This window comes from Pipistrellus kuhlii, unplaced genomic scaffold (genome assembly GCF_014108245.1).
Source record: "Pipistrellus kuhlii isolate mPipKuh1 unplaced genomic scaffold, mPipKuh1.p scaffold_m20_p_7, whole genome shotgun sequence".
In the NCBI taxonomy this organism is placed as follows: domain Eukaryota; kingdom Metazoa; phylum Chordata; class Mammalia; order Chiroptera; family Vespertilionidae; genus Pipistrellus; species Pipistrellus kuhlii.
In genome coordinates this window covers 78,991,737-79,006,409 of record NW_023425573.1, presented here as the reverse complement: position 1 = coordinate 79,006,409, position 14,673 = coordinate 78,991,737, and the positions used below count along the sequence as shown (strand labels likewise).

The 14,673-nt window shown below is 42.4% G+C and overlaps 1 protein-coding gene across 1 annotated transcript in view; it reads left to right on the top strand.

The window, feature by feature from the left end:
- Positions 1 to 1,109: 1,109 nt before the first annotated feature.
- The window catches only part of CNTNAP5 (contactin associated protein family member 5), a 777,625-nt gene continuing 764,061 nt past the window's right edge, over positions 1,110 to 14,673 (top strand). The window contains exon 1 of the mRNA XM_036421736.2: positions 1,110 to 1,230. Within this exon, the coding sequence (XP_036277629.1) occupies positions 1,149 to 1,230 (82 nt within the window). The 5' untranslated portion in view covers positions 1,110 to 1,148. The remainder of the gene's footprint in view (positions 1,231 to 14,673) is intronic.

Genomic DNA, 14,673 nt, shown 5'->3' with positions numbered 1-14,673 from the left:
ATGATGAGGCAGGAGAGTCACAGCTGTAAACTGGAAGCCAGAGACGGAGCCTCCCGGGGCCCGGGAAGAAACGGAAACTGTGTCCCCTTCCCGAACTTGCACCGCTCCGGCGGCCCGAGGTGTGAGAGCTTAGGAGCAGTCAGGACCCCAGCCGGCTCTGACCCAACAGACCCGAGTCCCCGCCTCTGGGCGCCAGAACCCCGGCTCCGGACCCAGAGCCCGGCCGCACCGCACCCGCCGCCGGTTCTCGCTAATGCGTTGTCTTCCAGTTCCTTTCCATAGCCCTTCAGCTGCCTTCTTCCAGAACCTGGCTCATCTCCGCACCCGTGTCAGACCCAGACAGGTTCCCTTCCTCTTCCCCTTCCCTTTCCTCTTCCCCAGCCCTTCCCGTCCTCTGCCGCCCCGCCGCCCGCGGAGAGCCCTGGGCGAGGTCCTCCCGCCCCCGCCCCCGCCCCCGGCGCCCCCGGCCCTGAGCGCCCCGCAGCACCCCTCATCCCCCCGGCGCCCCCGGCCCTGAGCGCCCCGCAGCACCCCTCATCCCCCTGGCGCCCCCGGCCCTGAGCGCCCCGCAGCACCCCTCATCCCCCCGGCGCCCCCGGCCCTGAGCGCCCCGCAGCACCCCTCATGCCCCCGGCGCCCCCGGCCCTGAGCGCCCCGCAGCACCCCTCATCCCCCCGGCCTCCCCATCCCCCCCCTCCCCCCGCCCCCGGCCCTGAGCGCCCCGCAGCACCCTTAACCCCCCCCCCCCCCCGCCCCCGGCCCTGAGCACCCGCAGCCTCTCCATCCCCCGCGGCCCCAGCGCCCGCCGCCGGCAGAGGCGCGGGGGGCCGGGAGGCGGCGGGGCGGGGCGGGGCGGGGGCGGCGCCGGCAGCCGGCCGCCTATAAGGGGCGATCGCCGGGCGCGGGGCTGATTGCAGCTCCGCATCCACCGCGCGGCGCCGGTGCAGCGGCTCTGGCTGCGCTGCTCCGGAGCGGAGGCGGCGGCACCGGCGGCGGCAGCCGCGGGCACTGAGCGCGGCCTCGGCTCGGAACCGCTCCGGGCGGGATGGACTGAGCCGGCGCCTCTGCCGGGGCGGGTGGGCAGGGTCCTGGGGCGGACAGCGCACGGAATTCGGGGTTCGGCTGGAGGAGAGCGCTGGGTCGGGGCCATGGCTTCGGAACCGCTGCTGCTGAGTGTGTTCACTTTGCTGTTCGCCGGCTCGTGGCGCCCGGGATTGACGGCGACGAACTGTAAGTGAGCTCGGGGCCCGGAGCCCGGAGCCGGGCGCGGGGACGGGGAGCTGCCGTGGGAAGCCGGTGCCCAATGTGTCCGCTCCGAGCAGAGGGGGGGATGCTGATCGGTGTGGCTCCAGACTCCCCTACCCAAAAGTTCGCGGTGCTGGAACGATGGGCCCATGGATTGTCTGGCCTCGCCCCGCAGCGAAGTTCAGGGAGAAGGAGGGGTCCGTGCCCTCCGCCCGCTCCGCTCCAGCCCGGTGCCCGCCGCCGGCGCTGAGCCGGGAAGGCCGGGGCCGGGCGTCTGCGCCACGGGGCTGAGCGGGGAGAGTCTCCCGCCTCGGAGCCCGGGGGCTTCGGCTCCTCTGCCAATGCGGCTGCCCGGGGTTTGCAGGGAGCCCGGTGCCTCCAAGACCGGCTCTCAGCTCCGCGAGGGGAAGGCGCCGGCTGGGGTGTCTGGCCACCAATGGACAGCGGTTAGGAGGACAGGAGTTTGGCCTCAGAGTCACGGCCCAGTGTAGTCAGACCACAGGATCAATGCCGTCCCCGTCTCAGGAGGAGGCCCTGGGATGCACACCCCACCTCAAATCTCTGTGCCAAAGGATGCATACGGAGTGTGCCCAAATGTTCAAGCTGTTCTCCAAGCTCTAACCCTGAAAGCTCAGAGCTTTTAATTTAATAGCAGGCGGGCTGGACACCTGGGGATCTGCCACCTGCACCGGGTATTTAAAGAACCCAGTGTGTCCAAGTTGAATACATCTCTGGAACCATCAGAAATCTAAGCTCCATTGCTCAGCTGCCTCTCTAGGCAGAGAAGGGGAAGTTTCCAGCTCCAAAAACTCCTAAATGAGAAAGAATGCAATTAAGCCATCTGTGTTTTTCCAAAGATGGTTTACCAAGGTCCTGTTCTTCAATTTTCTGGGCTTGCTCCTCTGTCTGCTAACCCCACTGGTACCTCAGACACATCTACTCATATGCGTTCTAATACGGTTGCTTGTAATCAGAACCATTTCTGAAAGTAAGACAGCTCCATACCATCTTCTTTATTCCTACCTTCTTAGGTCTGAGAAGGCCCTGAGCAAGACACTCAAGGGAAGATAATTCAACAATGGTTATTTACTGAAAACTGCTCAAAGCAGAGCCGGTGTTTCTATCTGTGATTGGAAATTGTAGATGTGCAGAATCTATAGTTAGTGGTAATGCCTTCTGAAGGTGTTATTAAAGTTTGAATTCTAAAGCAGTACTGAAGAGGTCAACCTCTCTAAAGGGAGGTCCTAAAGGCCTTAGATTAGAAATTGTTTCAGAGAACAGGTAAGGACAGGTTATAATCTAATATTATTTCTTCTTCTCCTCCTTTTCCTCCTCCTCCACCTCCTCCTCCTCTTTCTCCTCCTCCTCCTCCTTCTCCTTAACTTACCCCTGATTCTCCTCCTTTTCTTCTTTTAAGTGAAATTGTTCCCATGATGCTTTAGAGAAACATCTAAACCCTTTATTAAGAGGAAGTTAGGCTTGGTGCTGAGCTATGGCTCTACCTCCTGGAACACTAGAGGTCAGTATTGGCCCGGCAATGCAAAAGTGCAGCGAGAAATCCGTTTTACTTGGGCACATTTACCTCTGAAAATAGTGAATATTCTGAAGACACACAAAGATGGAGTGAGCAGTGGTGAAACAGGCAGAACATACTCTATAGGAATATGGTTTGGGCTTTATTACATAGTCCATCTTCTTAAGAGGAAAGGAAAATATAAATCATTGAATGACATTTTCTGTAAATTAATTGAATTATGGCTAATATGTTATAATCATGATTATAAAAGTATTATGGTATTAATTTAAGGCTCATGCTTATCATTACTAATGCAGCAACGAAGCATATTCTAAAATTTAAAATAAAACTTTGTGATAATGAGCTTTAATATTTCATCATTGACAGTTTAATTTCCTTATTTCCAACCAACATTTCAATTGAATGCACCCTGCTTGCTAAATATTTTGGGGTCAGTGTTCCTAAAAAGTAATGATGGATGTTTTTGTTATGCTGAACAACATGGATTAAGTGAACAATAGTCTGGCAGCAGAAAATTACTTCTGAACTCAGTACCTTAGGGTTGGCTTCAGACCTCTGAGGCAAGGCCTCTGAGGAAAGATGGAAGTGAGGACTCCACCCTCCCCCTGACATCAATCCTCCTGCTCTTCACCATCATCCCAGGGCCTTGACTTCCCAGCCATCCCACCATTAACACGCACCTGCAGATACTGAGCAGCGGTCCATTTGTACAAGGGTATACATTGTTTGGATAAATTCTCTTCTTCAAGTATATTCTTTCTATATTTTGAAACAATATTTCATGTCATTTATAACAGCAGCCTTGAAAATTGATTAGTTATCCAAAATGCTCCATGGTATCTGTGTGCCTATGAACTTTGTTCAAGTAAAATCAACCTTTGTTTTCATTCTCTAACAATAATGTGTGTGGGTGTGTGTGTGTAATAATCTTGCCAATTTGGGCATTTATCAGCAAGGGGGAAATGCTTGCCCAATTATGGATTTTATACATTTCTAATTAAATAAAGTTTAAATAAAGTTGTGTTAGAAGGCCAGCTACAGTATAGATATTATGAATTTGCGCAGAGAATATAATTATCAACCAGTAATAAAAGACTCTGAAATTCCCCATTCCAGATTTTCAGGATATTAAATAGCTACAACGTATTTGGATTTATCCTGAGGGAATTAGTTAATTTAGATATGAAAGGCCGGTGTCAAATGAAAAACCTTTTTACATATAAGATCAACTCACTTGACACATGAAGAAACAATGTAACTTAGTAGTTAATTAAAGGGAAACCAGGATTTTGAAGCACCATGGAGTTCTAGCCCTAGTTATGCCACAGCTAAGATGTCAAATACCCATCAGGTTATGCAACCTTCCTGCGCTCACATACTTGGGTATAAAATAGCAATTGAGATGTGTATCTACCCCATACAGAACAGCTGCTTATCATTTTACTGAGGATATTCTTCACATATTAGATATACTGAAAGAACATTATGATGGGAGAACTTGCATTCAGAAGATAAGTGCATGGATAGCAAGGTCACTATTCACTTCCCTTTTTTTTTTTTTTTCAACAATCAAATGTTATGTGATTATAAAAAAACCTTAATTTTTATCAGTAAATATTCTATTTATTTTTGCATATTAGGTTCACAGGGATAATAACCTTGGGAAACACAAAACTCTTTACCCTAGCCCTCCATCATAGAACTTCATCTAAAATATACAAGGGTGCCAATCATATTCACAGAGATCTTCAAATGAAGGGATCCACTGTAGCTTCAGTTAACTAATAGTTATGCACAAGCCCAATCAGTAGGTAATATTACAAACAAACAAATATCATGTTGGTTTCTTTTATCAAGAAAGTGTTTGCAGCATACTTTTTGTGTTATATGGTTAGCAGAAGTGAAGGAAGTAGTGATGCTCATGTAGAAGAGTCCTAAAATTTTCATGGCTGAATGGCATTAATTTTGACCATCCATTTGAGTTCTCTTCCCTTTCTATTCACATAGCCCCCATCTCCAAACCAGATTCCTGTTTAGACTGTTGGAGATTTTAAAGGACTAGCAACTTTCAAACAAGGGAAAGAATTATGAGACAATTTATATCCATTGGAATAAGCTCCCAGTCCCCTATTCTCAATCTAATGAATGAATGTTCTCTAAATTGCAAGTTTTCATTTTTCCCTCTTCCCTTTGCCCTTTTTTTTTTAAATTACATTGCTTTATTTTTCAGTGGCTGTTTGTTACAAAACAAAATAATATGATACATTATTTGAAATATTCTAAAAACCTTTAGAATGTGATCAAAGCCCCTTAGCTTATATTTCAGAAATCTGCTCAAATATGGCTTTTATACATGAGCTAATTATCCTAGTCATATAAGAAAGTAGGGGGAGGGTCAGTTACCTGAAAGACCAGAATAGTCACTCGCTCAGTAGGGCTTTATATTGACTCTTCAGTGTGCTGGTTGAGAGCCAATAATGACATTTTTAATGCAGAAGGGAGCTGTCTTCATTCATCAGCGCTCTGACACTGTCTGGCTGGTGTCCTTGTGAAGGTTATGGACTTATCCTAATGTTCTCGATGTATTAAATAAAGAAGTTGGATCAAATTATTATTAAGGGCCTATCTCATCATAATGTATTCTTGTCTGCTGATGTTGCCTACTGGTTATTCCATTTGGATACTTCCGGGGTAATAGTACTCAGCATTGTCAAGCAATTTTATTATAACAACAGCATAATAGGGTTTTAATTTCTAGTAACTGCTTTGCATTTTGAGTTTCTCATTTCCTATGCTAAGTCCACATAATTTGGCCAGGCAACACTACTAGGTAGATTTTATTAAATTCACTTTACAGATGAGCACATTTAAGGTTAATAGAAGTTAATAATTTCTCCAGGACCATAAAATTAAGCAATGAAAAAAAAAGTCAGGATCTGGAACTATATCTACCTATCTCCACCGACCACAGTCTTTATAAGGTATTTAATTCATTCCCATGAAGTTAGGATCTGTGTGAGTATCTGTGGAAAGATGCATTAGGATTCCTAGGATTAGTCTCTGTAGCTCTATCCTTAGCAAAGGGGATGGAGGTCCCATTTCTACCAAAGCCAACTCTTAAATCATTCTTTAAAGAAGCATCCAAAAATTTGCAATCTGTATCCAATGCAAGTAGCCAAGTGTTACAATGATGAGAGATAAGAGGCCTCACATCTGACATGTACCAGATGCTTTATATTTTTATAAATTTCTATAAAAATGTGATAAGGAAATGCCATAAACTTAATAAAGGCTGTGACCACACACACACATACACACACACACACACTCTCTCTCTCTCACCTCAATACCTGAAAGGTAACACTGTTGACATTATGTCTTGTCCATTTATAGATATCAGACCAAACAGCATAAGACTAGACTTCATCGTGACCACTTCTTGTACATCCCCACATTTCTAACTTTATGGAACGCACACACTCCACAAACAGCCATGTTGTCTCACATCTCACATCATTTATTTGCATAATTTGTCTGCTTAGTTTAGAATATCCTTTCCCATTTTTCATATTCTTTCACTTTTCCCCAACTCTACACACACACACACACACACACACACACACACACACACACACACTTTCCCCAGGCTGGGTCAAGTGCCCTTATATATTACTATTATATTTCTATGGCACTCCTTATAATCTTTGTCTCCCTAATTAAATGGTAAGTTCCCTGATTATTATATTTTATTTCAATGTCTATATTCAAACTAAAACATTGGACAAAGGAATGGATGAGATAATAAATGAATGGTCTCCAACTAAAGAAAATATTTCTAAATTAAAATAATTCTATCATTGATAGAATTTTTTTTAAATGTTTTTGTTTTAGATTTATTTTTAGACTGACAGGCATTACCTGTTATCATTTTAGAGATGCCAAGGAATATGCGCTTGGGGCTGTTGGTGACAGAGCAGACCCAGCTCAGGTCCTTCCATTGGCCAAGCAATCTGAGAGCCCTGCACATGTAGGGTCTGCCTTTGCCATGACAGGATTCTACTGACCTGTCAAGTGGCCATTGGGTCCTAAATGAAAAACCCTCTGCATCCCTCTGAACTCAGTACAAAGCTTGAGCTAATTTTATTAATACATTTTTTGAGTATTTTTGCAAGTTTAATGACTGTATATATATATATGAACTCTTCTTCATAGTCCAGGCTCCAGTATAAAAAGGAAAAGTTTGGGTACTATTTAATTGGGTTTTAGTCATAAATCACTGGACAGATCTTTTTTTATTGCAATTCTATAACATAACCCAAATAACATTATTCTGAGTCTCCAATGTCATCTCATCAAACTGTGGTGGGGGAAGATTTAAGTGTTATTGGTTTGTGTGTGTTACTCATTTAAAGAAATGAGTCCTCACTAAAGGTTTTCTTCCCAAAACTCAAGGTTGTGGTTTCTTTCAAAAATTAACCTGGAGAAGTAAAGATGACTAAGAAGATACAGTCTATGTCCTCCAGGAAATTTGAACATGGGCAGCCAGAAAAATAAAATTTTTAACATGTCAAAGTGATAAATGCTATAACAAAGTTAATCACAAGGTATAATATAAGGTGGTTGGGGCATCAGGGCAAGCTCTCTGAGGGGAATGAAAATTAATGCAAGACAAATAAAGTCAGACATCACTGGCTGGAGAAATGCAGAGATTATTATAGGCTTTCCTTGCGAAGTGTGAGAGAGGTGTATTGTAATGACTGCATGAGTAGCTCAGAGGCAGAGGGACAGAAGAAGAAACTATAGGCAAGTGTTGGGCTCTTACATGTTTACTATTAAAGCTATGGAGAGTCATTGAAGGATTGTGTATGTAAGATATACAAAGTCAGATTTCCATTGTGTGTGTGTGTGTGTGTGTGTGTGTGTGTGTGTTTAAATAACGGTAAAGAATAGACTAGAATGGACCAAGAATAATAGTAAGAAAATTAATTAAGAGATTATTACAATAACTTATATGATAATTAACAAGGGCCGAAAGAAGGAAGTTTCAGAATATGCAAAGTTTGCAAAGAATCAGAAAGAAAATAATGGCCAAGTAAATTCAAAACATGGAAGTGGATGAGCTAGTGCATTCACAAAAGGCACAGATTGGTGGTTAAAATGCATCCTACAGCTGCTCCCATTGTTTTTGACAAATGAGAGCTCTAGATGCTGAGAGAGGTGCTCTGCTCTCTGAAATGAACCTCTTCCCTGGGAATACCAAATGACCAGATTCTCAGTGTGGTATATTTCAGATTTGCATGGCACCATATAGCATATGCTGTCTGTATCTATCATCTTGATGTATCTTTCAGTCTGTAAATTATGCTGGGTTTTGTCAGCAGAGTTAGAACTAGTCATTAAAGAATGTGTAATTAAACCTCCACATCCCCCTTCCCATGCTGTCTTGGGCAGGGGGTGAACCGGGATCATTACTACCACTCTGGTTCCTCCGTGAAAACAGGAACTGGGGGACTTGGGAGTGCCGCATTGATTCTCTATTATCGGTGTTTAATTTGCATAAATTCCATGTCACTACTTCCCTAATGTCTTTTGTGCATATTCTTGGGGGTTGATTAATGCCATCTGTTCACAGGATCAGCTGAATTGATTGAGTTTTAAAGGATGACAACAGTGATGTTGAAGATAGAAAGTGAAGGGAAATGCCAAAACAGCAATCATGATGTATATTATTTTTAACTATCCACCTTTGGAAGCAGAAATATTCTTCTGAAGATTGTCTAAAGCAACATGCCTAACAGACAGATGCTTGTCAGTGTTAATCTAGGCTATGGTTTAGTTAATTTATATTTTCTCTGCCCTGCACCCCTTTTTCCCTTCCTCTGTCTTTCACATTTTCCCTTCCTCTCCCACTCCTCTCTGTCCTGGGGCCATGTGGTTGGGTGTTACCTCAGGCTTTTCTCTGAACTCCTGATTATGATAAAACATGAGAGGAGGGGCAAGTCTGTTGGACCCAGGGCTGTCTTGTGAAACTCTGTAGGCACAACAAAACCTATTCTGAGGGCAGGCCTTACAGGGTCTGCCCCCCCCCCCCCCGGGCCATGACCCCCCCATCCCAGGCCCTGGGAGAGCCCATCTGATATAATAGTATCCCCAGTCGTCTATCCCCAAACACTCTCTGTGAACTCCATAAGCCTGCTAAGCTGTAAATATGAGGGAAAACCATTCATTATAAAGATAAGCATTGCCACACAGAGCCCCCTGGGGATAGAAAATATAGGAATGTAAATCTATATTGAACTATACTTGGCTGAGAGAAACACACCTTTTGCCAAAGAAAGGTTTAGAAGAGCGAATAATACTGGGTGTCTGAAGAGGGGAGATGATGTTCTGAGTTGAGGAAGAGCAAACAATGGAACACTCAGCATGTCCAAGAGGAATGACCCTGTCTCTTCTCTCACCTGGGAGCAATCCGTAGATTCATATCCTATTCCCTGTGGCAGGTGTGAGCTGCAGGTTGGACAGTCCATGTGGGAAGTGATGAGCGCTTATCCATTCACAGGAGGGTAAGTAGTGAAGGGGAATGGAGCTGTGTGGAGCAGCTGTGTGTAAAAAGTTCACCAGGACCCACTCCAGTCTGCCTGGAACCCACTGAGCCACCCTGCCCTGTGCTCTCACATCACAGTTTACCTTGGAGAGAAAGCTCTGCCTGGTGACAGGATTTGGGTCAGATTGTTCCAGATTGGAGACAGGCTGAGCTCACCAGGATATTAAAGGAGATTAATGCCTCTCATTGTACAACCAACAGGAAATTTTTGATACAATCACAAGAAATGAAACCAGCAGATTGGAATGTTGGGATGTTGGGGGATAGATCAAGAAATGTGTCTCTTCCTTGGCAAGGTTTCTGTCCATGAGGGAGCGGTAACTGATATGGTCTTATTTTACTCTTCAACCTTAGTCCTATGGACAGTTGTTCTTCCCCACTGCTGACTTCAATTAACATTTGCTATATGACTTGTTTTTATGCTTTTCTGGTAGAAACTAAAGCTTTTTGAACTTTTCCATTGAAGTGACACTCGCTAGAAAAAAAATGCATAAGAACCCAGGGGATTTAATATTTAAGATATTCCTGAGTGATAATGTGCTGGCTTGGATGGTTAGGTAATTAACCAAAATTAAATAGTTCGAAGGTCACAATGGGATTATAATACACGTTCTCTGACTCTAAAATCCATACATTATTTTTACTCAAACTGTTGTTTCCTTAAACCCAAAGTTAAGGCAGAGCTATTCTTAAACTGAGAGGTGTTCAACTTTCCAGTCCTCTTCATCTCTGGTGAAAAATGACTTCTTTGTCTAGATCTACAGATTTCTCTTAGTGTTTAGGTAATTCTAACCTTGCAAGCAGTCCTTCACCCACACCTAGAAATCTCTGTGGCAAAAAAGTTTCTGTTGGTCTGACCACTGTAAAAGTCAATTGCATCATTCATTAAAGCTCATGCCATCAACTCTTTAAGGCCAGGCTCTGTGCCTGCAACTAATGGCCTTGGACTCAATGATCAGTGCCCACCATTAGCACACCTGCTCCTGTTTCATTCTCCCTAGAGACTATTTTCCCTAAATGTCATATTGTCATCACTACATCATACTCCAACAGTCCAAGAATTTTAGATGAAAGTTCTGATATTTTTAAGTTGATGCTAATGATAAAAATCTGTTAGTGATACAGTTTCAGTGGCATTCAGTTCTGTTCTCCATCTTTGGACTGCAGAGTTCAGCCCACACCCAGCCCGTAACCCCTTTCAACTGGTAGGAATAGATGGAGAGGGGTTAAAAAGTTCATACCCAATACCTGTACTCTTCATCACACCCCAGGTGCTTGGTAGAGGAGGACCAGCCTGGGTGTGAATTGCTTTGATCACAGATGCATGGGCATTCTTTGCTTACTTCTCAGCTCTCCTGCACTTGCTCTTCTGACCTGCCCTTGTTCTTTGGACCTGCACTATTGCTTGGCATTGTTGTAAGTTCTGTCCTTGTGTCTTTTACCCTCCTTTTCAGCTGTTTTCTTGTTTTAGTTTTCGGAGGCTGGGTGATTGGTCCTCCACCCTGTACCCTCATAATCTTGACTCTCTCCCTCTATGCTGTTCTCAGGAAAAGACATAGGAGGCTCTGAAGTGGTTCACACTGAGGCAATTAATAAATGCTGGGTTCCAGCTCCTCTAAAGAATTAGTTTCAAGGAATAACTCCCTAGTATTTAAGCTTATTTTAGGAGCAGAACATTTCGTTTTCAAGATGAAATCGTGTACAGAATTTCAATAAGCAAATACAAAGATTCTGCTTTTAGGAAGAAGGTGTAAGGAGTACAGAACCCCGCCCTCAGTCGCCCTCAGTCTCCTCTGATCCTCAGGGAAGGCACGTGAGGACATCCATCTTGGTCCTCAGTGCAGGCATTTCTCAGTGCACATTTCATGCACAAGCAATTAGGCACATAAAGATTCCAGGAAAGGAGGGCTGGCACCCTCAATGGTCACCAACGCTTGGCTGCTGGCCTTCCCATCTGACTGTTGAGATCATTAACATTTTTAATGTTACTACTGCCCAGGTGCCTATGTTTAACCCTTTGGAAATCTGTTTTTTTTCTTTATGCTATTTTATATAAGTCACAGGGCAAAGAATGTTACTGACATTTGCTGATTTGAAAAAATAATACCTCGTCAAAGAAACATCCCCTCATTTCAGTCTCCTTAGTTAATTGATAGTCAATAACTATTCTGATTTTTAAAGAAAACTAATCTTGTGAAGACATTTATATATCCACTCCCATCCCAGATATCCTCTTGGGACCTCCACAAAAAAGAAGGTTTCATGTTATCCATCAGTGAATGACGGAAACCACTGGATAAATTGAATCAAAGCTTAGGCAAGTAAAGGTAAACCCAGGTGGAGAGAGCAAGCTTGATTCAAGGGCAGTCTAGGGCCAATGGCTGGATGTGGGCACAAAGGTCAGTGCCACCTCAATACATCATGTCTGTAAGGCCCCATTCTTGTGAGAGAAATGGAACTTGGCCTCTTTCAATAAGGCCCTCCCAAAGGACCCTAGTGATAATCAATGGACTAGAAGTGGTGAAAGATCTCAGATTAAATAAAAGTGTTGCATGTCTGGATTCAGTCTTGGTTTCTAATTTTGACTGGATTGTTAATTGTAGTCACAGGCTTGAATGTGTACTTAGAGAACCATCCATTAGAAAATCCCATTGCATGTAGATCTACACAGCACTCACATATGAAAGTAAACTCAAGTGAATGCAAGATGTTTTTTTTTCTCTCTCTATTGTTGATGGAATTACATATAATAAATAATGTAATGTAGTGTGTATATATATACATATATATACACACTATATATATATATACACACACAAATGCGAATACTAGTACATTTGAGTTTCTTTTGTTTTCTTTCATGGTTAACAAACCAGGTGAAATTTTACATACCTTTGTATAATATATTCTACATGAACTGTTTTTTTTTTTTGTTTGTTGTTGTTGTTGTTTGTTTGTTTATTTGGTAAATGTCAAAATTTATTATTCCTCCAGGTCAATATTGATGTTGGTGTCACCTTTGTGAATGGATATTTACCTCTCTAGATAATACATTGAAATGGGCACCTGGACGAGAATGAATATTTATTTATTGGATGGGGTTTGCCAAAAGGATGTTGGGAGGTGTGCTGCCATGTTCCACTGTGGCTGATCTGTTTTAGGGTGGCATTCAGTGTGCAGCCTTTGAATTTAGATTTATTGTGGTTATTTTTTTATGGTTTTTCCCCATATGGTTCTTTTATCTAATGGATAGAATGCAAAACTTCAAATATGTTCAGCGACATTTTAGTAACATAATCAGGAGATAATGATACTTGAGCATTTGGATAATAAGTGTACATGAGATTAATGAGCACCTTGCTTTGGAATTAATTTAGGCAAATACACTGTTACCTGAGAAACACAAAGCTTCTTCCACAATGATCTAATTAAAGAATACAGGAAGAGTCATAAAATTACAAAGTGGTTCTTTAGCTTTTGAGATATTATTTGTTATTTTGAAATGATCTTATGTTATGTCATGTGTTTTGGAGAAGTTTGTGCGTGTATTTTTAATACTGCACCCTTCTTATTAACAAAAGTTAATACCACGTGTTTAGGCACCTTTGAACACATCAAAGAAGGTTGAAATGGTTGAAATTATTTCTAAAACTGTGAGTCTACAATAGAAATATTTCATAATCTAGTCAGCACTCATATTAATTTTGAGTACTGAGTAGCTATATATATGCACTAAGTAAAATTTTGGCTTAAAAAGCTATAATTGCGATAGGGTCTGTATGCTGTAAATATTCCAAGAAACGTCTGAGCAAGTGAAACAAAAACAATTAAAGGGGGAAATGTAAAACTATAAATGTTTTCACCCTTGTTAATACATTGAGATAAAGATCTCTATCTGTTATGCATACAAATGTAATTTTTGTTGGAAAATTCAATTTGAGTTATTGAGTTTCTATGGATAAGTGTTTTGTAACTTCATTGAGGAAATAATATCATTTTGTATATGGTGAAATAAAAGTTTCCCACTTGGCCAATGAGTCTCATGTTACACACCACCTAACTTATCCTAGATTAGAAACTAAAGCCAAGAGGACACCTCTGCTTGTGTGTGTGTGTGTGTGTGTGTGTGTGTTAGGAGGGTTTGATTCCTAGAAGAAATCAAAGACAGTAGAGAGTTCTCTGTCCAAGATATACATGTATATGTACACACATGCCTCACACAGAACTCACATGTTCCCACTGTGGACTACTTAGTTGGTGTTTCTCTCATAACGAAATTAAACCTGGTAACATTAGTTTATCAATTAGAAGCTGTTTCCCCGGGGGACATTTGACAATATATGGAGACATTTTCAGTTGTCACAATTGGGACTTTGCTACTGGCATCTAGTGGGTACAGGTCAGGGATGTTAGTGAGTATCTAGCAATGCACAGGAATGCATCACACAGCTGATAATTATCTAACCCCATATGACAATATAGATAAAGTCTGAGAAACTGTTTAGATCTGTCATTCATGGACCTTTGCATGTTAATTGAAAAAAAACAACACCATCATCCCCCCAAATCCTCTCCATAATGTCTAGTCCTGTACAAAGACCTGTTTACTAGGAGAAGAAATAAATAATGGTTCTGACTGTGTGACTTTGTGCTTATTATTATTATTATTATACATTTTCCCCCAAAATAAGGATGATGATATCTTCCTTTAGCATGTACTTTTGTGAATAACACATGAGACGAAGAATGTCTTTTGAGAAATTGAACTCACACGCTCACTTCAATTTGCATTATTTGGAGAAGTAGTGGCCTGGCTAGAATGTTCCCATAGTCTTTAACAAACAAGGGGTTATAGGAGCACAATGTGAGCAAGGATCATCAGGAATATCCTGGACTGAGAACTGCAATGATCAATTTTATACCATTTTTCAGTTTTTCTAGTTATATTCTAGTTTAATCTTTATCCTCATCTTGAAAACCATCTGGCCAGGCCATCTTTGGCACTAGCTGAGTTTATGTGATAGGATAGCATTTTCTAACTATTTGCCATTCATTCTTTATCTAGGACCCTTCTGGAATGCCTATATATTTGAGAAGCTCTGGGATGAAACTAAAGGTGCCACAGCAGCATATGCAACTTCCAAGGTGACATATGGGCATGGCTCAGGAAACGCCATCAATCAGTTAATGCTAACCTTATTTAGCAGCTTAAATATCATTAAGATAAGGATACTAGCTTTCATCTCTTATCTGCTCTAATGCAATTCTAAATAATTTAAAAAATCAT